The 26,890-nt window shown below is 40.1% G+C and overlaps 1 protein-coding gene across 3 annotated transcripts in view; it reads right to left on the reverse strand.

Annotated features, from left to right (window-relative positions):
- The window catches only part of PLXNA4 (plexin A4), a 910,139-nt gene that overhangs the window by 248,462 nt on the left and 634,787 nt on the right, over positions 1 to 26,890 (reverse strand). For all 3 annotated transcript variants that reach the window (XM_040343305.1, XM_040343306.1, XM_040343307.1), the window contains 2 exons: positions 15,030 to 15,153; positions 12,180 to 12,333 (listed from right to left, as the gene is read on the reverse strand). In XM_040343305.1, the coding sequence (XP_040199239.1) occupies positions 12,180 to 12,333; positions 15,030 to 15,153 (278 nt within the window). The remainder of the gene's footprint in view (positions 1 to 12,179; positions 12,334 to 15,029; positions 15,154 to 26,890) is intronic.

Below are 26,890 nucleotides of genomic sequence, written 5' to 3' on the forward strand. Positions count from 1 at the left end.
ACAATTATATTTGAGTGTAAGATGATAAAAACAAAAAAAGTTTTTTATATAAATTTTGCAAGCTAGCAAACTTCACTGAATTTTTTGGGCAGGTTACCATCCAGCCTGGAGTCTTCCATCACTTGACCTGACAAGGGGTGCTAAAGCAGGGAAGCTTCACGCATATGTAGCAGCATGTAAAGGAGTCTTTCACAGGGATAGGGTAATGGTAGGCTCAAGCATTTGATGGGAGACTTAAAGTGATTGTAAAATCGTGTTTAAAAAATAAATAAAAAAATAACAAACATGTAGTTACCTCCTCTGTGCAGTTGGTTTTGCACAGAGCAGCCTGGATCCTCCTCTTCTCTGGTCCATCTTTGCTGTTACTGGCCCCTCCCTCCTTTCGAGTGCCCCCACAGCAAGAAACTTGCCATGGGGGCACCCAGGCCAAATCATAGCTTTGTGTGTCCATTCAGACATGGAGCCCTGACCCGACCCTGCCCCCCCCCTTTCCCCTGATTAGCACACTGACTTTGATTGGCAGCCACGGGAGCCAATGGCCCTGCTGCTGTGTCTCAGCCAATCAGGAGGAGATTCCCAGAAGGCTAAGACACGTATGGACATCACTGGAGAGAGATGGGGCTTAGGTAAGTATTATGGGGTGCTGGGGGGGCTGCTACACACAGAAGGTTTTTTATCTTAATGCGTAGAATGCATTAGGATAAAAAAACTCCTGTTTTAAAACTCCTTGAACTGAAGAAATTCTTTCAGGGTCTATTTAATTACATTGTCATTTAGAATATAACTTTATACGTCAATTGTGCAATACAATAGTTTCAAGAATTAACAGTATAATGGGCCCTAGGTTATGCTTTCCAACTTCGGAGCGAACTGCTGATATCTGCCATTTTAGTGACAATAAGATTGTCCCACTGGGCAGGTGTGAGGAGCTTAAGGAACGTAAAATGAAATTAGAGAGGGACACAGAAGAGGCTTGTCTGACAAATAAAGGGCTCATGCACACTGCAGCTCAAAAACAAGCTGCTTTTACAGACATATGAGCTTTTATTTCAGCTTGAAGAAGCTCTTTCGCTTGTATTTTTTGAGCTCATTTGAGCTTCTTTGAGCTTTTCTGAGCATTTTTTTTTTCACAAACCCTCCCTTCAGCTAATGTATCCTATTTTTGCTTTTGTGTGCATTTCCGGGCACTTGGGCACCTTTTCTGCTTGAAAATTTCTCTCAAAAACACAAGTTTGGTGGGGGAGGGGTTTCTGCCTGTAGGAACATATGCCTGTAAACGACTGAAAAAGACACTGGGATTTATTTACTAAAGGCAAATCCACTCTGCACTACAAGTGCACTTGCTGTAGATCTGAGGGGAAGATCTTAAATGAGGGGAAGCTCTCCTGATTTTATCATACAATCAAGTGCAAGCTAAAATGCTGTTTTTTATTTCCTTGCATGTCCACCTCAGATCTAAAGCGACTGCACTTCCAAATGCACTTTCAATCATGAGTACTTGCAGTGCACTTGTAGTGCAAAGTGGATTTTTCTTTAGTAAATCAACCCCATAGTGTTATTTGAAACATTGGCTAACATAAAGGGGAGTTTCCATGCATAAAAAATAAGAGCTCAAAAAGATCAAAGGCCGTAGGAGCAGCTTCTTTGAGCTGCAGTGTGCATGAGCCCCAATGCCACTTTCAAACTGAGGAGCTTTACAGGAGTTTTAGCGCTAAAAATAGCGCCTGCAAAGCACCTATAAAAAGCCTCTCCTGTCACTCCAGTGTGAAAGCCTGAGTGCTTTCACACTGTAGCAGGATGTTAAAAAAAGTCCCGCAAGCAGCATCTTTGGGGCGGTTTAGGAGCGGTGAATACACTGCTCCAAAAATGCCATGCCCATTAAAATCAATAGGCAGCGCTCTTGAAGTGCCTGCAAAGCGATTCTGCAGCGGCGCTTTGTGGGTGCATTTAAACCATTTTTTAACCCCTTGCGGGGTAAAAAATGACCACCGCTAGTCGCGGCAAAGCGTCTCTTAACCTCCCTGGCGGTATGATTCTGTCTGAAAAAACATGCTGAAAGCGGTACAATTATTTGCAAGGAAATTTGGTGTTTTATACTGTAGGCCTGTGATTTTTAGGAATAACTCACTTAAATCTGACCAAACAAGAATCTAATAGGCATCTCGGGTATGACATTTTTTTAAAAACAAAATTTTAAATTATAATATAATAAATAATTATAAATAATTATAGCAAGTAATAATATAATTAAAATAAAAATGATTCAATAATGTAATCAACTCAAAATCACTGAAATTTTCTCAGTTGCAGAATTGTCGCTGTCATTATCTTTTTTTTTATGACGAATTTCCCCGCAAATCGCTATCGCACAATTCTGCAAGTGATTAGAATTTATTATCGCTGTTTTCTAGCTGATCTAAAACCATTTTTGACATAAAAAGACACTTTTGGTTGCTATGGACAATCTACAGTTTTCAGGCAGAAAAAAACGTTTTTATTATATAAAATGACATGCATGACACTGGGCAGACCACTAGGGAAAAGGGGGGTGTGTTTTTGTTACATACAGTACTGTAATCTATAAGATTACAGTATACTGTATGTATAGTGTTTGTTTACTTTTTTGAATTTGGCGCCGATCTCCGCTCCCGTGCATCGTAACGTCGCAGGGAACGGAAATCGGCGGCACAGGAGGATGCTGTGTGAATCGAGCGAGGTCCCGCTCGCTAACACAGCGTGGTGACATCGCTGGATCCAGGAGAAGGTAAGCCAGCGCACGCTACAGGCTCTGCATGTCTACCCCGAGCGTGACTCGGGGTTACTGATTTTGGTAGAAAAAATCAACCCCGAGTCACGCTCGGGGATACCGCCAGGGGGGTTAAACAGCTGTAAAGCGCCACTAAAACTAGTGGCGCTTTACCGCTACTGCCCCCACTGCCTCAGTGTGAAATTGCACTTAAGGTAAATGCAGGTATCTGGTAGTGTCTTCTCTCAGACCGGACATGTACTTAAAAGTTACATTTGAGTGAGGTTCACTTTAAGTCTCTAAAAAAATACAATTCTGTTTCAATTCATCATGCATTGCCTGACACAAAGGGAATGTTTAGAGTTAATTAATGATAATAATTGTATAAAGCATTCAATGATTAAATGCAAGTTTTTGACCCCCATCAACCCCACACTTCAATTATTTTCTTCCTCCACCAAATGATTCATTAATCAATCACTGCAAATTGACCTTGACAATTAATCTATCTGGAAGAAGTTTGCTGTGTAAATTTACCTGTCAAAGCAGTGCACTGCTGCCCATCTGCCACTTGTTGTTTTGACAACCTTGTTAAGAAACTCTCATTTAATGGCCCAGATAAATGAATACAGATATTATTGTTTGACACAAAAGTGATGGCAGGGTTTGCAGATTATGTGCACTGTGTTATACATTGATTTGTTCTGCCAAACAATATGAACAATAAGAAAGCATGCTGTTGTTTTGTTAATGGCCAAGGCAGCAATTTAAAATCTAGATGCTGTTAAATGTGCATGGTATAGACCTGGCCAATTTGATATTTTCTACAGATATCATCTGAACTCATGCAGGCCAAAAGCAAAATGACAATGTTTTAATGATCGAATTAAAGATAGGGAGAACCTCAGTTGATGCAAAGTTTTTTTTTTTATAAATTGCTATCACAGAGCCATGTTCCTGCGTGGATTTTTAACAGCCCATTCATTTCAATGGACTGCTGAATGCACAGAAACAGCAGAAGCGACTTTTACAATTGTGCAGCACCAAACCACTTGGTACTATAGTACTAGTGGTGCAACGGATCGTCATTGATCCGTGATTCCAACCGAAGATATTGATCCGAACCGCACACATGATCTGCGGATTGATTTCATGAACATGTGCGCATGTTCAATCCACGCACAGTGTGGTCATGGCAAGTGGAGAAACAGAGGAGATTAAACGCTTGCGTCATTTAAATCCCCTGTATGGGAGCATTTTGGCTTCCCTGCCAAATATAATGATGAAGGAAAGAGGTTAGTGGATAAAACCGTGACGATGTGTAGGCACTGTGGCACAAGAAAGCCATATGACTGTGGAATGCATCAAGCATGGCCACGCATTTGAAGCGACATCACCCCAGTGTTTCACTGACAGGAGTGAAAACGAAAACAAAAGCTGCTTAACAACCGCTTATCACTGCGGCATTTAACCACTTGACCACTGGGCACGTAAACCCCCTTAATAACCAGACCAATTTTCAGCTTTCGGTGCTCTCACAATTTGAATGACAATTACTCAGTCATACAACATTGTACCCAAATGAAATTTTCGTCCTTTTTTCCACACAAATAGAGCTTTCTTTTGGTGGTATTTAATCACCGTTGGGTTTTTTATTTTTTGCGCTATAAGAGAAAAAAGACTGAAAATTCTGTAAAAAATAATAATTTTTCTTTGTTTCTGTTATAAAATTTGGCAAATTTAGTATTTTTTCTTCATTCTTTTGCATAAATGTGAAAGATGAAGTTACGCCGAGTAAATAGATACCCAACATGTCACCCTTCAAAATTGCACACGCTCGTGGAATGGCGCCAAACTTCGCTACTTAAAAATCCCCATAGACGACGTTGCAGGGTATTGTGGGGTATTGCAGAGTATTGTGGGGTATTGCGGAGTATTGTGGGGTATTGCGGAGTATTGTGGGGTATTGCAGGGTATTGCGGGGTATTGCGGGGTATTGCGGAGTATTGCGGGGTATTGCGGGGTATTGCGGAGTATTGCGGAGTATTGTGGTGTTTTGGGAGGCATTGCGGAGTTTTGCGGGGCATTGCGGAGTATTGCGGGGCATTGCGGAGTATTGCGGGGCATTGCAGAGTATTGCGGGGCATTGCAGAGTATTGCGGGGCATTGCAGAGTATTGCGGGGCATTGCAGAGTATGGGGGCATTGCAGAGTATGGGGGCATTGCAGAGTATGGGGGCATTGCAGAGTATGGGGGCATTGCAGAGTATGGGGGTATTGCAGAGTATGGGGGCATTGCAGAGTATGGGGGCATTGCAGAGTATTGCACAGGGAGGGATGGATGGCTGGATCTGTGACTGAATGTGTCACAGATCCAGCCCGCAGCAGCAGCAGCAGCCGGTTTGTTTACTAGTGATCGCTCCGTCATTGGACGGATCGATCACATGGTAAACCGCCGCTATCAGCGGCGATTTACCGTGATCCGTGATCAGTCGGGTCCGGAGGACCCGGCGATCACGGAGACTCCCGTGTGCGCGCCCCACAGGGCGCGCGGGAGCGCGATTCTAGGAGGACGTACATTGACGCCCTCCTAGAGTTAAGCAACCGCCTTGTAGACGTATTTTGTCTACAGGGCGGTTGCTAACTGGTTAAGCAGCCCCTAAGGCCATCACAAATGCTATCGGTGTGTATAGGTGCAGACATGAGGCCATATTCAGTTTTGCAAAACGAGGGCTTTAAACACATGCTGAAAGTGCTTGAGCCACGTTACAACATTTTTTTTTTTTTTTTTTGCTGATCCGAAAAATGATCCGATCCGTGACTCTGATCCGAGAAACGATCCTTACCATGAGTTTTTTTATCCATTGCACCCCTATATAGTACCATGCATTTTGATGCCCATGAGCGCACCTGCGTTGATGGTGTCATTGAGAATTACAGCAGTGCATTCCTGTGCAGTGTGGGAAAGTTTGCATGTGTGTTCCCACACCACAATTGTTCTAAACATGGCTCCTGAATTAAACATTTTATCACTCTCATATTACATGCTATATATGTAAATGTATGTTATCACCAAAATTACAATAATATATATTAGTATTTCTTTTGTCAATTTAGGGTATGTAAACTGAATAACAGAAAAACAATTGCAAACATTGTTTTTATTCTCAGTGCTGCTGATTGTGACAAAAGTAAAGCATGTCTGCATAATGAGTGTTAAAATGGCCATTTATTGTCTCAGTTAGAATCATGTGTGACAACAAAGGAGAAAAACTTGGATAAAAAAAGAAAGTATTGCCATTATGTTATAGTACCTGAACAAAAAAGACCTTAAAGTGATACCAGTCTTGTTTTTTTTTGTTAAAAAAATAACACACATGCTATACTTACAGTTGTGTTGCACAGAGCAGCCCAGATCCTCCTCTTCTCGTGTCCCCTGACGGAACTCTGGGCCCCTCCCTTCTACATAGTGCCCCCACAGCAAGAAGCTTGCTATGGGGGCACCCGAACCATTGCTCTGTGTGTTTATTCAGACATGGAGCCACAGCTTTGCTCTGCCCCCTCACTCTCCTCATTGGCTCACTGAGTTTGATTCACAGCAGCAGGAGACAATGGTGCCTGCTGTGTGTCTTAGCCAATCAGGTGGGAGAGTCCCAGACAGCCAAGCCCCTTGTGCAACATTGCTGGATCGAGATGGGGCTCAGGTAATTAGGGGGGCTGAGGAGGGCTGATGCACACAGAAAGTTTTTTATCTTAATGCTTTAAAAACTATTACTGGGTACTAAGTATTATTTTCTGTGTATTTCTGTGATATTGCATGCTTTGTACACTCAACCTAGTGTATCAGAGGGGCTGAAGTTCTTAAAGAGGTTGAGGTACTGTAAAGAACAGAAGACCCATACTAACCATACTATCGCGGTCACCAACAGTATAATCTTACAGGAAGGCTTTTGTTGAAATCAATGGTCTGGGGATAGGGCCTCTTTAAGGAAAAAGCTGGCAAACATATGAAATAACAGAGATAGAGATGTTCCCAACCCTGTATTTACTATTTCTCAAAAATAATAGTTACAAATTATGCAAACCAATTGATCTGCATTACATCAAAGCTGTTTAAACTTAATTTCTCTATTTTTGTGCTAATTCCAGTGAAGCACCACATTGTGAATAACCTTAATTGCCTGTATACACAAAGAAGCTTCTGCAAAGTCTTAAGATTAATTAATGTAATAAACGTTTCCTGCTGTGATTTTATGTTAATAAATTTATGCTTGACCACTAACAGTCTTTTTGGAACCACTAACAGTCGTTTTGGAAACCATTTATATGTAATTTTCCTATATTTTCAATATAGGTTTATTAAAATGTTTACATTAATCCTTTTCACATGATTATTTACTTGGTAGAATTATACATTAGTCCAATGGGTGTGACGTAACTATGACATTTAACCTTTGTAAGTAATGGTAAACATATGTAATTTTTTGAGAAAAAAATATAAACGTGATATATCAGTAACCAGTTTATTTTTTGTAACCTACAGAAATATTGCCTTTGGAACATTATGCACTAGCTAATGTGTTTCATGACCAAAATATATTCCAAAAAATCAATGACACTTTTTATTTCTTTCTCATTCACGATTATACTATTTGTTCATATTGTTAGAAGAAAAATCTTCTTTCTATTTTCTGCCGCTAAATATTTTCCTCACGTGCCACTTGCTTCTACTGGTTGATATATGGATGCAATAAATTAATGCTAAAGATTAATGCTCGGCCCTAAATAATAGCTTCACAGTCCTCTTCCACTCCTCTTCCACTCCTCCATGATGATGTGACGGAGCTGGAGGAGGTTAGAAACCTTACGCTGATCAACCTTCCATTTGAGGATGCCCAACAGATGCTCAATAGGGTTTAGGTCTGGAGACATGCTTGGCCAGTCCATCACCTTTACCCTCAGCTTCTTTAGCAAGGCAGTGGTTGTCTTGGAGGTGTGTTTGGGGTGATTATGTTGGAATACTGGCCTGCGGCCCAGTCTACGAAGGGAGGGGGATCATGCTCGGCTTCAGTATGTCACAGTACATGTTGACATTCATGGTTCCCTCAATGAACTGTAGCTATCCAGTGTCGGCAGCACATTGACTGTCTTTGACACACTTGTCTTTGTAATCCTTACCTGGTTGCCGTGACACACGCTTGTCACCATCTGAACCAAGTACGTTTGCTTATCTTAATCTCATCAGACCACAAGACATGGTTCCAGTAAGCCACGTCCTTAGGCCCCATACACACGATAGAATCCATCCGCTGAAAAATCCCAGCGAATGGGTTTCAGCAGATAGATCCTATGGTGTGTACACTCCAGCGGATCTGTTTCCGCGGATATTTATCCCCTGGGATGGATTTCCAGCAGATAAATATTTGATGACATGCTATCAAATCTATCCGCTGGAATCCATCCCAACGGATGGATCCGCTGGTCTGTATAGACTCACCGGATCCATCCGTCCGAAGGGATCCCCCGCATGCGTCATAATGATTCAACGCATGCGTGGAATTCTTTATATGACAGCGTCGCGCACGTCGCCGCGTCATAATCGCGGCGACGGCGCCACACGTCATCGCCAGAGGATTTCGGCGCGGATTTCAATGCGATGGTGAGTACACTCCATCGCATGGAAATCCGCACAAATCCTCGAGAGGATTTATCCGCGGAAACGGTCCGCTGGACCGTATTCGCGGATAAATCCTCTCGTGTGTATGGGGCCTTAGTCTGCTTGTCTTCAGAAAACTTGCTTATTCTGGAGTTCAGTTTTTTGCAATACTTATCCTAAACCTTTACAGACTATTGACATATTGTGACATATGTTTTCAAATGTACTTTTTATTCTTTTGCATATGTATTGTATATATGTATTTGCATGTATTGAAACTGGTTCTGAACAGATAAAAGAGCCCAAGCAATACTATAAACAAAATCATAATTATTTTACTTGTTTGAAAATTTTGCTTATTTTTGCTAGAGTTCAGCTTCAGGCAAGACCCTATTCTAAACCTTTGCAAGAGATTGTAAGCTCTAACAAGCAGGACCCTCTGATTCTTCCTGTATTTAATTGCATTGTAACTGTACTGTTTGCCCTAACATTGTAAAGCACTGCGCAAGCTGTTGCCGGTATGTACAGTAAATCCTGTATAATATTAAAAACATATGTACTGTGATATATTTGTAAATGGACTTTTTATACTTGTGCTCATATGTATTTGAAGACAAGCTTTTAAAAGTTTTGCAAATATTTTGCATGTATTGAAAATGGCTCTAAACAGATAAAGGAGCCCAAGCAATGCTATCAGCCTAATCCTATTAATTCTACTTGTCTGAGGAAATAGCTTATTTCTGCCAGATATTAATATCTTTTTTATATCTCTAATGGGCAACCAGTAGTTGAATTCATTTGTATTTTCAGAATAAACATTATTCATATTCACTAAAAGGAGGGCAGTCTCTACACAAGAAACTGAAAATAATTATTTTTTTTGTGTTCTTGGAATTTTAATAAACATAATGTTATAAAGTATATGTAAACCCTTACCTTGCAAAACAACACATTGAAATTTAAAATAGAAATGAAAAGAAAAACATTTCTGAATATAATGTATATCCACTTAAGCTCTGGAAGGTTTTAATTTCTTCATGACCAGGCCATTTTTTCCTTTTTAGCACTGCGCTACTTTAACTGATAATTGCGTGGTCATGCAACGCTGTACCATATAACATTTTTTGTGCCATTTTTTTCACACAACTAGTACAAAACTTTGGAGTTTCACCCTACTTTAGAAGTTCAGCCCCAGGCATTTCTGTTCACAGTCCCATTAATGTTCAGAAAGTTATTTTCTTGTAAAGCGTATTACATTCTTTCGGCAGTAAATAGCTCCACTTCCGCTGTACCTTGCCATGGCGAGGTACGTCATATGCGGCCGTCCGTTGGCTCCTGGGATAAAAGTGTCATCAATCCCAGGAGTCAATGGGCATCCTCCACTTCAACCAGTGTGCCGCGCCGCATGCGCAAGATCGGACTGTGTAATCAGCAGCACCGTATACTGAAAGAAGCGAAAAGCGGGCTTCCGATGAACACTGAAGATGGGAGCATTCTTACAGAGGTTACTGTGAGTATATTGCATAACTATATAACAAAAGAAGACTCAATAAAAAATATATTGTGATTAAAAAAAAGACTACATTTACAGCATATGCTGGAATGGATTAGGTAACCTGCGACTAGCGTGGTTTTGTGTTTTTAGGGTAAAAAACTGACTGGAACTCTGCTTAAAATAATATTTCCACAAAACAGACTCATAGTGGAAATACAAAAGTTGCTCTGATTCAAAAAAACCTGTATGAGAGCTGAAGTGGTTAGCATTGTTTTAGAAGCATTTGTCCAGCTTTGGCTCCACATATTTAGTACAACATATACAAATAAACCGTTGTTTATTGTTTTGTAAATTACTATATTTGTCAAAGTGAAAATTGTTAGCTTGTATCTACTTTAACTGCAGATATTCTGTAGGCATTATTGTGTGTCTGTCGGGCAAATTTACTGTGTGTATGTAAACACTAAAAATTCAGTGCAATCTATTTATTTTTTATTTCATCTGAGCTTTATTCAGATATGCAGCCCAGAGGGAAGATAATATAGGATTTACTCTGTAAACTCTGATTCTAACCTCGATTAAGCCTGAGTGTACCTTCAAGGCCCAAGAACCTTTCAAGTCATTTTCTGTTCTCTGTTTTCTTTCACAGTGTGAAAGCACCATATTTACTACCTTTACTGTTACTGAATGAAACTGACCTTTTGCTTGTACTTAATATTTTATATCATTTTTGCAGTTCTACTTTTGTCATAAGTATTGAAAGGCTTCTAGACATTGGCTTTAGAAGCAAATGAACTTAAATCATTGTCTGTAAATATAAAATAGTAAAGTAATATAAAAAGTCTGTATATACTGTATATTTATTACATACAGTGTCATCACTAGAGCTTCTCTGTTCACATCATCATTCACATTGATCAGTTTAAACTCAGATTAGTTGAGGGCCCTAACCAATATTTACACTTGATCATTTTAAGCATTTTTTTCTTCTCCGGAAATAAACGAATTCATGAATTTAAATACATGATATATATATTTGGATTTTTTTACAGTTAAAAAGCTCAAGCAAATAATGTCCTCAACATTTCTAATGTTGAAAAATATGCAAACCTCTTTACAAGTGTTTCAAATATGAAGTAACATTTTATATCCAAAGTAAGAGAAATAAGAAATAAGTATGCGATGGGTGCAAAGTCCAAATGTTAAGCCCCATACACACGATCGGGCTTTTGCCCGACCAAATCACATCGGAATTCCGACTTTTACAAATCGGTGTGGCACTGTAAAGTTGGCGTAACACCGATCTGAACAGTTTCGTTGCCGACAATAGGGTGCAATTTGTTGTGCGATTTGCACCTGTCAAGTTGCACCACTGTGAACAGGGACTTATTGTACTACTATTTACACTTTGAGGCATATTTATAAAACAGTTAAATAGTTAAACTAAATATTTACTGGAGGTGAATCAATCCCTGTCATTTAAAATCCATGCACTAGGAAGATTCACTTGTAGTGAATGTTTGGTGAATGTCATATTCACTGCTTTATAAATATACACCCTCTGTATTAAATCTACCACCAATCAATACCCAGAAGAACTCAGTCAAATACTAAATGGCTGCAATGACATAAGCAATGAAATCATGATTCTTTTTCCAATAGATGCGGTTATTACCCATTAGCTGATCACAATCTATAGATTAACATTCTTTGGTACAGTTCTTAATACAGTGAGAACAAAGCTTTATGTTCCAGCTGAGAACAAGACGCATAGGAATTCTGAGCCTCTCCCTGACCACTGTAGAGAACCGATTACCAAGGTTTCCAGTCATGTGTTCACCAATTAAGTTATTTATGGTCATCATATATAACCTGGAGACAGTTAAAAAATGTATATTAAACTGTTATGTAAAATAAATAAAATTGCATTTATCAGCTTAAAATTGGAAACAGGAGCAGGACACCCATAAAATGTAGTAAAAAATATTTAGGTAAGCCGATTAGTCATAGAGTCATTAGTAACTAGTAAGTTGACCCTCTTGTACTGACGCTGCAAAATTAGGCCTTAGGTATCTAGGCTTTAATGACTACTGGTCATGACGGTGTTAAACTACCATTATCAATGCTGTTTGGTAGCAAATTTGGTCTGTTGGCATTTTGATAATCCCACACAAGCACAAGATACTATAGCCGTTCACATTCAGATTGGTTATACTCAGATGTGCGCTTGAACTTTATTTCTGATAAAGTAACAGGCCTAAACATATTGCTACATGATCCTACCATTTTCAGTAATAATACGGGGTACTTCTTTTTCTGCTGGTGAAATACATCGGATCTGATTTCCAACCACCAAGCCATCCATTTCTGAAAGGTCTTCAAATGTGCAGTTGACACCAGCGGACAGCTCTGGTACATTGTAAGCCTCCAACACCAGCTGTAAAAAAAAAAAAAATACAGTGAAGTGAATCAAAATCAGAACTATGACTGACTATTGACTGTGTTGAAAGGAATGAAAAGATGGGAAACCAAGACTGGAAGCTTAAATAAGGCATAATTAAAATGTCTTGACAATGTTGCTGTTTAACTATCGAGGTTGTTCAATATCACTCAATATTGGATGTCATTTTTCTGTTGTTGTAAAAGAATGGAACAAGCACAAAAATATTATTTCCTACAAGCCGATGCTCCATGCAATGTGGATATAACTGGGCGGCAATGACCAAGAAACGACGAGCGGCTCAAAGAAATTGACGATTTCAAGGATGAGCACATTATGCTGAAATAGTATTGTTATTCTTCGCTGCTCTGAGCAAAAGATCCATTCAAAATAGATCTTGTACATCTTTAAAATAATTCTGCTGCAAATAATTACTCCAGAAGACTGCAATCAAGTGCATTTTTGCAAAAGAAAATCAATTACGCTTTTTAAATGTGTAGATTCTTGAAAAATACAATTGCCAAAGGCAGAAAGACCACTTGTTATTAAGTGGTGCTATTATCTTTAGCTGAATGGACTTTTCTGGAGTTTTCTGGCATCACACAGATCCGGTGTAACAATGATAGTTAGGTGAAACAGGCAACCTCACTAGTGGCTGACATGCTCTACATTTTAACTGTTAAACTCAATTTACCTTGACTGTTACACAGTATATCCTTTACTTTAAATCACCACCACTTCCTTAAAACCAAACAGTGTCATAATTTTTTTTTTAAATGTGCCTCAGAGCAGGTTTTAATACAAACCTTCAACCTAAAGCTGTCACCATTCAGCATTTCTTCTTTGCCATATGGTGTCTTCAGTCTTGGTTTGAATAACAGCATCATTCAAGTTTAAAGAATGTGCCTTTTAAGCACTCTAGGAGCCCCGAAATCTAGAGTGCTCTGAAATTCAAATCTTACATTCTCCAATGAATACTTAGCTCTAACCCAAACACTTCCATTTTCTGCAACTCTCTATTAGTTATGTATAATAATGTGCAACCTCAACAATAAGTTACAGGGCAGTCTTTGATATTCCTTGGAAAGTCAAGGTTAGCATATTAAGGAGTCCTGAGCTATGGGGCTCTTGCAGTTGAGGAAAGTAATGTGAAAGCACCTGAGGGAGCACTGATGTTTCATTCATGATGCAAGTTTAGGTAATTGTATATACATTGTATATACAGTAATGACCAGCATTTAACCTGCAACAAATGACTCAATAACAGGGGATTGGTCAGTGTTTGGCAGAGCACAATACATGTCTAAACACAAAGAGATTAGGCTTCATAGTTGGTACCTCCGTTACCTAAAAAATTATACTTCAAGTAAATCTGTGAATATGGGGTAATCCAAGGCCCCATAAATATATGCCCTATTTTATTCTCAACATAACTAGCAGATCACATCAATTATATGAAATGGGATGCAAAGAACAATGATGATGTGCAATATAAAATAAGTGATACAAACTATGTACCGTTCTTCTTTACTCCATTAAGAGCATTTAGAACAATCCAAACTAATTGAAGCTTTGTTTCCATGGGCTGCCACACTTTGCCTTATTAAATAATCGCATGTGTAATTTAACTTATTAATTAGGAATCATGAATACAACCATCAATCTTTATATACCAACAATTTCAATTATTATATGATCTATCCCATGGAAAATGGCTTCAGTATTTTTATGTCTCTGGCTGAGCGGTATTTGCAGCTTGCTTTATGTTACTAAATACGGTTAGACACTGGATTGATATGCGAGTAGGAGGGCTCTAGCAAATGCAGCACAATTACATAATCAAAGTATAGAATTTATATGTTTGTGAACAATTCTCCATATTTGTATTTACAGGTAAAGTATGCAGTTATTTTCAGTGTTCCAAGGTGTTCTGCAGTAATTATTTATAACTGACAGCATTACTATTGATTTTAAGTGGTGTCAAATACCAGCAATGTGTTACAGGCTAAACAAAAGTAGAGCAGCTTGTCTTTGGTCTAGGACAGTAGGAAATGTATTAGTAATGTTTTGGGAAACAGAAATATTACATAATATAAAGTTGTACAAAATATTTGTTTCCTATCCAGTCTACCAATATAAAAAGGTACATAACGTTTTAATTTATTTCAGCCTGTCCAAAATAATTCTGCAATACAGCAGTGTAAAAGTGGGCAATCATTTAAATGCAGGTACAGTTCTCCTTGTCCGATAGTAATGAATTGATGTGAGCCCTACACTGCTTTCTGTTCCCTGTGAATGGCTTAACCCCCATGAGGCTTTCCTCAATTTCTAGCCTGCACTGGGGCCTAATACACAAGATAATAGGTCTCTCTTCCTGCAGATTCAATTCAGAAGCAATTGTTTGGCTGTAACGCAAATCCGCCAGCAAATTGCTTTTGTTCTCCCAAAGATAACTCTACAAGTGTAAATTCTATGTTTCAACATAGATCCGTTTTTCCACATTAACAATGAAAATAATGATGAATTCGGGGAAATGATTACATTTATTAAATTAATAAGCTTGAATCTTTAGCTACAGTAATTACCATTTGCTTTGTTGTTAGGTTTCTTTGTTGGTATATATATAATACACTGTACCTAGGAAAGATATAAAAACTGCTTTATGCTGTTCTAAAGACTAAGAGGATTCTTACCAGCACATTATACTGAGAGACAGAGATATTGTTAGGATGGACGGTCAATCTGACACACTGCTTCATCTCTGACGCAAATCTTCGAGCCTCATGAGAACGCTCGCATCTCTCTTTTCTTGTACATCTAAAACACAGAACAAAACACACACATTAGCTATGATAGTCTACATTAATTTATCCAAAAATTCCTTAAAACTACAAATGGTTATGTCACATGTTGTAGGACTACATGTCTAAATATGCATTGGCCCACAAATGACTCCACTGATTCTCCACATGAAGCCCAAAACATACTGTTTTTTTGCATGCCATATATTTAATAGCATATTTTCTTCTCAATTGTGTTAACTGCATTAAAGTAGAAGTTCACTATACAACTAAGATCTATAAATCTACTGCCATCCACAATCTAAGACTTACCTATCAAGCCCTGTAAAGAAGAAATCGCTATACACACTTTTTCTGAAGCTGATCAAGTCCGGTCTCCAGCGGCGGAAGCTCAGTGCAGGAGACAGCCAACAATGATTGTGAAATGCCTGGGAAGTGACGTCACCCATAGACTTACTATGGGGCTTCTGTTGTCGGAGGCCCCCATCTGCACCGCCTCCACTGAGAAGCCACTGCTTCTCTGGACCAGAGCGGCTTCAAAAAAGGTATGTATAGTGATTTCTTCTTTACAGGGCTAGATAGGTCAGTCTTAGATTGTGGATGCAAGATTTACAGATTTTAGTTTTAGGGTGAACTTCTATCTTAACACTGCTTATCATATATGTGTTACATCAGTGGTCATCAACCCTGTACTCAGGGCCCAGTAACAGGCCCAGTTTGCAAGATAACTGAAATACATTGCAGGTGATATCATTTGCTGCTCAGTGATTGCAGTATTCTATTCTGCATCTCCCCAAGGTAATACATAAAACCTGGCCTGTTAGTGGGCCCTGAGGACATGGTTGATGACCACTGTGTTAAATAACAGAAATAAATGAAGATACAAATGTATTGTAGTACTGTACTTCAGGCTGGATTCACACTATGTGCAGCTGCAGGGCACAGCAGGGGGTCCAGCGTGTCCCCATTCACCGTTTAAGGTCCGAATTAGGTCCAAAATGTTGCCGGAATTCGGACCTGAAACTGAGCCAAAGACGCACAGGACCCTTCTGCTGTGCTCTCCGTGGCCGCCCCCGGAGATGTGTGAATTAGATGTGGGGCATCCAATTACCATAAGTGTGAACCCGGCCTGGAGGTGGTTTGGTAATTCCATTCCAATTGCCTGCAAGGGTCTCAGTTGTTGCTGAGTAAGGACAAGTCACTAGCCAGAGATCATGGTTACCCTTAACAGTGCAGTATGGAGAGAAAATTTGTTTTGAAAAGTTTGTGTACATAGGCTCTTAACTGACTTACTAGAACTGATCTACTGTGTGGGCTATAAGACATTTAATGGATATAAGTCTGCAACAGAAATCAGGTAAAACAAAAAAAAAGATGTTAAATATGGATACTGAATTATTCCAGTTCTCTGTTCAGCAATTTGTCATTAATTGTGGTGATATCCTGTAATAGGCTGTTTTTTTGTGTTCTAATGCCTGATAAAAAGACAGCAAAAATATTAGTGCAAAGTTTAGGGCCCATTTAAAGAGTGCCTATGACCAGGCTAAGGACAGCTAAGCATTTACATATGCCTAAAAGAGTAAAAGACAGCTTTAACCTCCCTGGCGGTATGATTCTGTCTGGAATTACGTACCAAAAGCGGTACAATTATTTGCAAGGAAATTTGGCGTTTTATACTGTAGGCCTGTGATTTTTAGGAATAACTCACTTAAATCTGACCAAACAAGAATCTAATAGGCATCCCGGGTATGACATTTTTTTAAAAACAAAATTTTAAATGATAATATAATAAATAATTATAAATAATTATAGCAAGTAATAATATAATTAAAATAAAAAATATTCAATAATGTAATCAACTCAAAATCACTGAAATTTGCTCAGTTGCAGAATTGTTGCTGTCATTATTATTATTTTTTTATGACGAATTTCCCCACAAATCGCTATCACACAATTCTGCAAGTGATTATAATTTATTATCGCTGTTTTCTAGCTGATCTAAAACCATTTTTGACATAAAAAGACACTTTTGGTTGCTATGGACAATCTACAGTTTTCAGGCAGAAAAAAAGGTTTTTATTATATAAAATGACATGCATGACACTGGGCAGACCACTAGGGACAAGGGGGGTGTGTTTTTTTTACATACAGTACTGTAATCTATAAGATTACAGTATACTGTATGCAATGTGTTTGTTTACTTTTTTGAATTTGGCGCCGATCTCCGCTCCCGTGCGTCGTAACGTCGCAGGGAACGGAGATCGGCGGCACAGGAGGACGCTGTGTGAATCGAGCGAGGTCCTGCTCGCTCACACAGCGTGGTGACATCGCTGGATCCAGGAGAAGGTAAGCCAGCACACGCTGCAGGCTCTGCATGTCTACCCCGAGCGTGACTCGGGGTTACCGATTGTAACATGAAAAACCAACCCCGAGTCAGGCCCCATACACACGAGAGGATTTATCCGCGGATACGGTCCAGCGGACCGTATCCGTGGATAAATCCTCTCGAGGATTTCAGAAGATTTCTATGCGATGGCGTGTACACACCATCGCATTGAAATCCGCGCCGAAATCCTCTGGCGATGACGTGTCGCGCCGTCGCCGCGATTATGACGCGGCGATGGGCGCGACGCTGTCATATAAGGAATTCCACGCATGCGTCAAATCATTACGACGCGTGCGGGAAATCCCTTTGGACGGATGGATCCGGTGAGTCTGTACAGACGAGCGGATCCATCCTTTGGGATGGACTTCAGCAGATGGATTTGTTGAGCATGTCAGCAAATATTCATCTGCTGAAAATCCATCCCAGGGGAGATTTATCCGAGGATAAATATCCGCAGGAGTGTACACACCATAGAATCTATCCGCTGAAACCCATTTGATGGGATTTATCTGCGGATAGATTCTATGGTGTGTACGGGGCCTTACGCTCGGGGATACCGCCAGGGGTGTTAAAAAAAAGTCCTTGTTGATCTCTGAAGCTGCGGGCACTGTGAACAAATACAATTTCTAAGTTCAAAGGCACTGTAATCACACTCCTCTCATTTTTCTTTCTCTGGCAGTAGAGGCTTTTAGCCTCCCAACCTTCTAATGTAAAAAAGACCTGGTGCTGTAAGGTGTTAGAAATTCAACTTTGTAGTATCTGTTGTGATTTTTGAGAATGCTATTTTCCACAGCACTTGCGGTAGAAAGGTTGGGGAGGAATATTTTTTATTTTTTTTGCCTGTTAGGATACAAAAATTAAAAATAAAACAAACTACAGATTGCAAAGATAGTAGGACAAACCCCCCAAAAATCTTCAAAACTATTAATAGTAAAAAGGTCAGGTCTGAGCATGTAGACCCTTTACCAAATAATCTAGAGTGGGTAACTGGGGACAAAGAGAAGGCAAATGTATTAAATATATATAAAATGTACTACAGCGCTAATATGATCAAATAAGGAAAAAACAACAACAAAAATACCCAAATGATAAAGCTGCATACATAAAAAAGGTGCTAAACCAGTGAAAACAAATTGGATAAAATAGGATAATTGGATAAAATACAAAAACAAAAAAGTCCACAAACATATATAAAGTGCTCTTGTGCATCAGTGCAAACACTGTAAAGTGAAAAACACCAGTTATAAGCAGCAAGAAACAAACCATTCACAGATCCAGCATGTAGACTGACTCAATGATAGGAGAAGCCTAAGTGACGCGATCGGCAGAAATACATCCGCATGAGGAGATCGCCACACTGAGCTGTATCTACAGGCTGTCTATGTGCAGAGGATTCATGAGTGTGGTTTCTCTAATCCAGGGGTCTTCAAACTATGGCCTGCTCTAATCAGTCCACAATCTCTGTTTTTTCTCGGCCATACTACACTATGAGCATTTTCCTTTATTGTTTTTTTCTCTCCCCTCTCTATGAGCTGGCTTTCAGAATCAGCAAGTGGCAGTATTGGACTGTGGATGGGAGGTATGGTGAAGTGCTGAGCATATCGCATGTGCTCCCTATCATTGAGTCAGTCTACATGCTGGATCTATGAATGGTTTGTTTCTTTCTGCTTTAACCTGGTGTTTTTCACTTCACAGTGTTTGCACTGATGCACAAGTGCACTTTATATATGTTTGTGGACTTTTTTGTTTTTGTATTTTGTTTCATTTGAACATCTGAGTGTTTACACATATATATACACTTGATGTGTACTGTACAATAGCAAGGGTTGATTTAGCGCATTCATCTTATTTTATCCAAACGTATTAAATATTTTCTTTAGCTCTGTGTATACAAAGGAGCATGGGGGAGCTCATGTCCATAATGGGGGTGGTAGTGACACAGCCCCAAATGATCCACAATGACTCAAAGAGTGATATGGTCCAGAAATATTTAGACAAAATAAAAGTGGATAAAGCACCTGGACCAGATGGCACACACCCATGGGTCCTAAAATAATTTAGCTCTGTCCTTTCAAGGCCATGGTTTCTAATATTTAGGTACTCGGTAATGACTGGAATGGAACCACTGGATTGGCGCAGGGCCAATGTGTTGTCCATATTTAAAAAGGGATCAAAGTCTTCACAAAGTAACTATAGACCTGTTAGCTTAACTTCTATAGTCGGGAAGATACTGGAAAGTTTAATAAAAGACCACATAAATAAGTTCTTGCTGGAATAAAATATTTTAACCTTCCTAGTGGTCTGATTATGTCAGATTTTTGTATGGTAATTTGGAGTTTTATATTGTAGGCCTGTAATTCTTAGAAATAACGCACTTAAATCTGTCCAAACAAGAGTCTAGTAGACATCCCAGGTATGATAAAGTTTGAAACATAAAATACATTTACAATTGGGCAACTAAGGGCAAATGAGGTTTAATTTTGATAAATGTAAAGTTATGCATTTGGGGGCTAAGAAAAGGATCTGGGGGTTTTGGTAGATCATAAGCTCAATAATAACATGCAATGCCAAGCTGCGGTTTCCAAAGCAAGCAAAGTCCTTTCTTATATTAAGAGAGGTATGGACTCCAGAGAGAGAGATATAATTTTGCCCCTGTACAAATCATTAGTAAGACCTCACCTGAAATATGCAGTTCAGTTTTGGGCACCAGTTCTCAAAAAGGATATCGGGGAACTGGAGAAAGTGCAGAGAAGGTCAACCAAACTGATAAGAGGCATGGAGGAGCTCAGCTATCAGGAAAGGTTAGATGAACTGAATCTATTCCCTCTTGAGAAGAGGAGATTAAGGGGGATATGATCCACATGTACAAATACATAGGTGATCCATATAGTCAACTTGGTGTTGAGCTATTCACTTTAAGGTCATCACAGAGGACAAGGGGGCACTCTTTACGTCTAGAGGAAACAAGATACAATCTCCAAATATGGAAAGGTTTCTTCACAGTAAGAGCTGTGAAAATGTGGAATAGACTCCCTCCAGAGGTAGTTCTGGCGAGCTCAGTAGATGGCTTTAAAAAAGACCTTGGATTCTTTCCTAAATGTACATAATATAACTGGGTCCTGACATATATAGGTAACGTTGATCCTGGGATAATCCGATTGCCTCTCAGGGGATCAGGAAGGATTTTTTCCCCTGCTGTAGTATATTGGAGCATGCTTTGCTGTTTTTTTGCTTGCCTTCCTCCAGATCAACTGTGGGTGAAGGATTGTGTATATGGGATTGTATATTTTTTGGTTGAACTAGATGGACTTGTGTCTTTTTTCAACCTATGTAACTATGTAACTATATATGCAAATAGTTTATTGTCCATAGTCTGGGCATAGGTGTCCTTAATCCCAAGGTTTCTTCAAGAAGCAGTGTCATTTTTTTTTGCAGTGTACAGTTTCCAATAGAACAAAGTAGTACTATGTCCTTTTTTCAAAGATGTCCTGTAATGATTGTTGCAATGTCAGACAGGGAACCCCCATCCCCCACATGGCTAACCATTACCACAGCTAGCAAGGCAAGCACTGGCACAAGGAATGTAGAAGAAGGTAAGGCTGACTCCTTGTGCCAGTGCTTGCCTCAAGCTGAGAGCAGAAGACTGGCACTCGTCCTGTAGTTAGCTGCAGTTTCAGGTCCCTGTACACCAAAGGGATGTGAGGTGGCCCGTCCAACCAAGCTAGCATTACATCTAGAAACATAGGACACAGTACTACATACACTGATCCATCGGGAACTGTAAAAAAAAGTGATACTTCTCTTTATGAAGGACAGAATCCATGAATGCAGTACCTGGAATGTTGTTGGGGCACTAATAGTCTTAACTAAATGCATGTTATAGACATTTATTGGAAATAGCCTAGATTAAAAGTAGGAAAACTAGTTGCACATGTGTTTTAATGATCTAAAACATCAAACTGAGATGAAAGAAGCACTGTAAATACAGAGTACATTCAATTTAAATAAGTGGCAAAGTAAAGAACTTGCATTGTATGTGTGTGTATTGCCCCTTTTCACCACAGGCATACCATAATAGCTTTGTATGCTTTTTTTTAAATATAATTCACCATGTATATTTCTCAGTTCAAAGTGTGCCTTATCATGCCAAATGAAACCAACATGCCAACGAATGAGCAACTCTAGCACCCAGACTAGCAGTCTGGTGTTTTTTTAGTGTTGTTGTAAGCAAGTATATATGTGGGCTGGTGGGCGTTCATAGGGGCTGCTGAACCTCACCTTACCTTTTTATAGCAAAAAAAAAACATTATAGTTCTGCTGCGTTTTGGTACATATATGGGCAAAAATAATTTATATGATTGGGACGCTATTAAGCCCATTCCAATGCTGGCCAGCTCACAAAGATACATTCAATATTATCCATTACACATACAGAGGATCTGTCAATCCACTGAAACAGAAAAGCAGCAAGCCAGTGAATTTTCCACTGATCCTAGAAAAATGTGAAATACATCTTTCTGACTGTATTTTATAAATATGCAACATTTTCTAATGGGAACTCTCAAAGGCAATACATTCACTGCACTGGGTTAAGTGTATAAAACTCTTGCAAACCGAGGCAGATGCCGATAGTGCAGCAGGGGAGCTATTAGCTGTGAAAACAAAACCAACTCTCATCAGATCTTTCAAAGAGAAAAGGGAGCTTGGCACAGCAGAGACACCAAGTGAAATTCTACCAATCAGATATGATTTAATTAGCAGAAAGTCAGAGGAATGCATTATTGGTATATGCCTCCAAAAATGTAGAACTCATTAGGAGTCCCTGGTCAATTAATCTATGCTAATGGCAGTGTTTATTTTATTTTATTTATTTTAAAATATTGCCGGAAGAAATAGAGATAAATGTTGCATACTGTGTAAGTCTTCTGCACAGTAAGAACTCTTCCTATATCAGGGGATTTGTCTATTGCAGCAATGTGTATGATGACATTTAATAAAGTCACCTCTGCTTTTCTACTTGTAAATTGAGTGATGAGGAACAGCTTAAAGGAACCTCACTCATGCTTTTTATTATCCATTGACACATCCAATATGTCCAGTTCATTGACTCAAAAAAATACATTATTAAAAAAATAATAATACTGCTGTCCTTAGATATCCCTATTTTTAAATAAATGTCTATATTAGATACAAATTCAAGTGTACCGTATTTTCCAGCATATAAGACGACTTTTTGGATGCAAAAAAATGCAGTCGGGGGTCGTCTTATACGCCGGGTACGGTCTCCGTCTTCTCAGCGTGTCCTGTGATAGGCGGAACACAAATCTTCCCAGCAGCGCCTCTGTTCTGTGTTCCTCCTATCACGGATGCCTTCTCATTCTCGGACGAGATGAGAAGGCATCCGTGATTGATGGAAACACAGAACAGAGGCACTACTGGGAAAATTTGTGTTCCGCCAATCACAGGACACGCTGAGAAGACGGCGCAGCTTTGAAATCATGGACGCTCGCAGCAGACAGAGACTGTCACCGGCCTGCAAAACGTGAGTGATGGCACAGTGGGGGCAAGTGAATGCGCAGTGTTTGGGCAAGTGATGGCAATGTGGGGGAAAGTAATGTGATGGCACTGTGGGGGCAAGTAATGTGATGGCACTGTGGGGGCAAGTAATGTGATGGCACTGTGGGGGCATGTAATGTGATGGCACAGTGGGAGCATGTAATGTGATGACACTGTGGGGGCATGTAATGTGATGGCACTGTGGGGGCATGTAATGTGATGGCACTGTGGGGGCATGTAATGTGATGGCACTGTGGGGGCATGTAATGTGATGGCACAGTGGGGGCATGTAATGTGATGGCACAGTGGGGGCATGTAATGGCACAGTGGGGGCATGTAATGGCACAGTGGGGGCATGTAATGGCACAGTGGGGGCATGTAATGGCACAGTGAGGCATGTAATGGCATAGTGAGGCTTGAAAAAAGCCTGTTTCTGTCAGCGGTTGTTTCTGTCAGCGGTTGTTCTGGCTACCCCTCAGCTTCCAGAAAGACTAGTAGGAAGGGGGTAGTCTTATACGGCGAGTATATCCCAAAACCAAAATTTTTCCTGGAAAATTAGGAGGTCGTCTTATACGCCGAGTCATCTTATACGCCGGAAAATACGGTATTTACTTTTTTTAAGCTGATGCAAACTAAAAATACAAACAACTACTCATTCAACAGTGGGGCAAAGGGAGATATCCTTCCCTTGTCTGCCAGTGTTGGATGAACTGTGGACTTCAAAGGGGTTTTCTAAGCTATATTAGAGTGAAGTGCTACAGAAGGCAGTTGAATCCCTCATACCATGTTTGCTGTTTACCTATAACAACTACGCACCTGGTCATAATACAACTGTGAATTTACCTTGTTTAAACAGTTTTATTAAATATTCATTGAAAATTCAGACTAACAAAATAGGAAGTATATATGAAAGATTAACAAGGTTTCTCTATGCAGAGTAACCAGCTTATCCACTTGAATACATGACACTTTTTTCCCTTCCTGCTCAGGCCATGTTTTAGCCTTCAGTGCTGTCGTATTTTGAATAACAATTGCGCAGTCATGCAACACTGTACCCAAACAAAATATTATATAATTGTTTTCCACACAAATGGAGCGTTCTTCTGGTGGTATTTAATCACACTGTTTTATTTGCTAAATAAACGGACAGAAAATTTTGAAAAAAAGCATTTTTCTTAGTTTCTGTTATAAAATTTTGCAAATAAGTAATTGTTCTTCATAAATTTAGCCCAAAATGTATTCTGCTACATTTATTTTGTGAACATAATCCAAATCAGTGTATACTATTATGTAGGAAAGTTAGAGTCCACAAATTATGGTATACAATATATCAGAAAATTGATCGATTAGGGACACTGATTGGTGACAGTACAAAAAAAGTTTGACTTTTTAGTATGTTTTTTTTTTTTTTTTAACACACTGACTAGAGCATTGTAAGGTTACCATAATAACATTGTGCTACTGTGAGGAAGTGATCAGGATTTTTATTTATTTTTTCTTTACACATTATGTTTGCAGTAAACATCCACATTATCTTTCATAGTCTCCAGGAGGACATATGAGGGTAGTGAGGGGACCAATGCCCTAAAAGATAATGAGCACTAAAACATGTCTGGTCCCCAAAGCAGGAAATCAGCTTGTCTCAAAGAGTCAAAAACGGCTTTGATCTATTACACTGTAAGATGTCCTGGGAAGAGGTGCATGGAATCCAGGCTGAAGAGTAAGGTAATGTGATGCACAATGCACTATTTAGTTTAAAAAATAATAATCTGGAATTGGGCTTTAACTGACAGTACCCTATCTCTTTAATATGCATAGTAGGAACAGTTTGCTTTAAACAACATGCTGTGCCCTTACCACACATACAGTAGATGCTACCCTTCCTGTACCACAAAATCACCAAAATTATCTTTCCAGTGAATTTTAGGGGCTGCCTTTTACCTATTGTTATACCAACATGGCCATAAAGCCACCATTTTGAGCTGTGCTCATTTCAATAACAGAGGAGAAGTCCTGCTTTGATGAGCTCAGAGTCATGTTGGGATAGAGGGATAAACTACAAAAACTTACAATTCCAAATTTCAGTACACAACAAGCAATGTGGGTGGGTATTAGTTGAACTGGTCCAAGCCGCTCATTAATACTATCCCCTGTAACCTATTTTTTAGATATCTCCATAACAGATCGACACCGCACCAAGCCTGCAGTGTCATGGGGCATGGCCGATGAGCTGAAACCAGTTTTTCATTCACCTTAAATTGGAATTGAACACAGTGTGCAGTGGTAAATGCATGCTATACTGATATTTTTCAGCTACTTAGCTTTGTCTTGCTGATCTGAAATGGCCTATGGGCTGTAGATTGGACGGCTCCATATGATTGTTTTGAAAGAAAATAGTATTCTATATTACTATAGGAATTGCCTTTGAAAGAATGAAAGGTCCCAGCAATATGCGGGACCAACATGGGATAGTTCAAAGGAGAAAGCACGCTGTGCAGTTCTCCTGCTGTGCATTTCTCTCGTTCCAGGTGTCATGCGATGCTGGGCAGCGGCGGCCGTGATTGGTGGACCAGGCGGAGCAGCTGATTGGCCGGTTCGAGCGGGAGGAAGCCCGCGCTGTAGGAGGCTATAAAGGGTCTCCAGCACGGCGGTCTCCTCAGCAGCCCTGTCAGCCAGCGTCGCAGCAGGTTAGTGCGGGCGCGTCTCTGCCTCTTATAAAAAAAAAAAAAAAAAAGTATGAAGCGCCGCGCTGCTAATAGCAGGGAGGCTCTCCTGTGCCAGCTGCTGGAGAGGGCTGAAAGCAAGGGGGGTGAGGAGTGGCTGCGCCGCTGTCTTGGGGAGGATAGTGCTGCGGTACAGGCTACCCCCCCTCCCCCTGTGCAGAAGAAGAAAGGCTCAGCTGCGGTAAAGCAGCAGCCTGGTAAGAGAAAGAAAGGGGGTCAGTGTGCAGCTCCTTCTCCCCAGGTAACAGTCTTGAAGGAAGAAGTTGGAGCTGTGACAAGAAGAGCATCTCGTCAGCAGGAGTGCAGCACTACTCACCTTACAGCTGTGGAGGAGAGCGAGCAGCCAGTGTCCTATGTTGGTGAGAATTCTTTATCTGATTTATCTCAATTGTCAGTACTAGTTAATTCATTGTCTAATGTGTTACAACAGTTCCAAGGGGCACATGTTAGTGGTGCTGATAGAGTTCAAGGGGCACAGGGTTCTGGTGCATATGCTGAGAGGAATGTACATGTTAATACAGGTGCACAAGCTAGTGGTGCAGAGCAGAGTTTTCATGAGGCAGAATGCCAGAGAGCACAGGCAGCTGGTGCCAATTATGTTCAGGATGTCAGCAATGATTTTGTGACATATGACATGACATGTTTGGATGATGTAAATTCTGTTTGGCAAGAACCAAGTGCTCCTGCTTTACAAAGCACCAAGAAGCCGGTTCCAGTCAGGGGTACGGTTAACATTATTAACCCTGCGTTGCCTATCAGGCCGTCGGCTGGGACAGTAGGGGAGTTTTCCTTTAAAGAACCCCTCCCATGTGTGCTGTCCCCACTGGGCTTTCATTTGCCTTTCATTTGACCTATTGTCATTATTGCCCTCCTCCAAGGAATTTTTAGTTAAAGCTGACAAGCAGGCCGGCGATAGGTCCGAGGAGGACAGGAGGCGGGCCGTGCCTAAAACATTTCAGAATTGGCTGCAAGCTTTCTGCATTTATGCTGCAGTGATGGGGGAACGTTTCCCCGGCAAGTGCTCCGGGCTATTCCAGCACTTGGACATTATAGCCGAAGCCTTCCGGCATTTCGGAGGCTCGGCTTGG

The sequence above is a fragment of the Rana temporaria genome, chromosome 3, assembly GCF_905171775.1.
Source record: "Rana temporaria chromosome 3, aRanTem1.1, whole genome shotgun sequence".
Taxonomy (NCBI): Eukaryota; Metazoa; Chordata; class Amphibia; order Anura; family Ranidae; genus Rana; species Rana temporaria.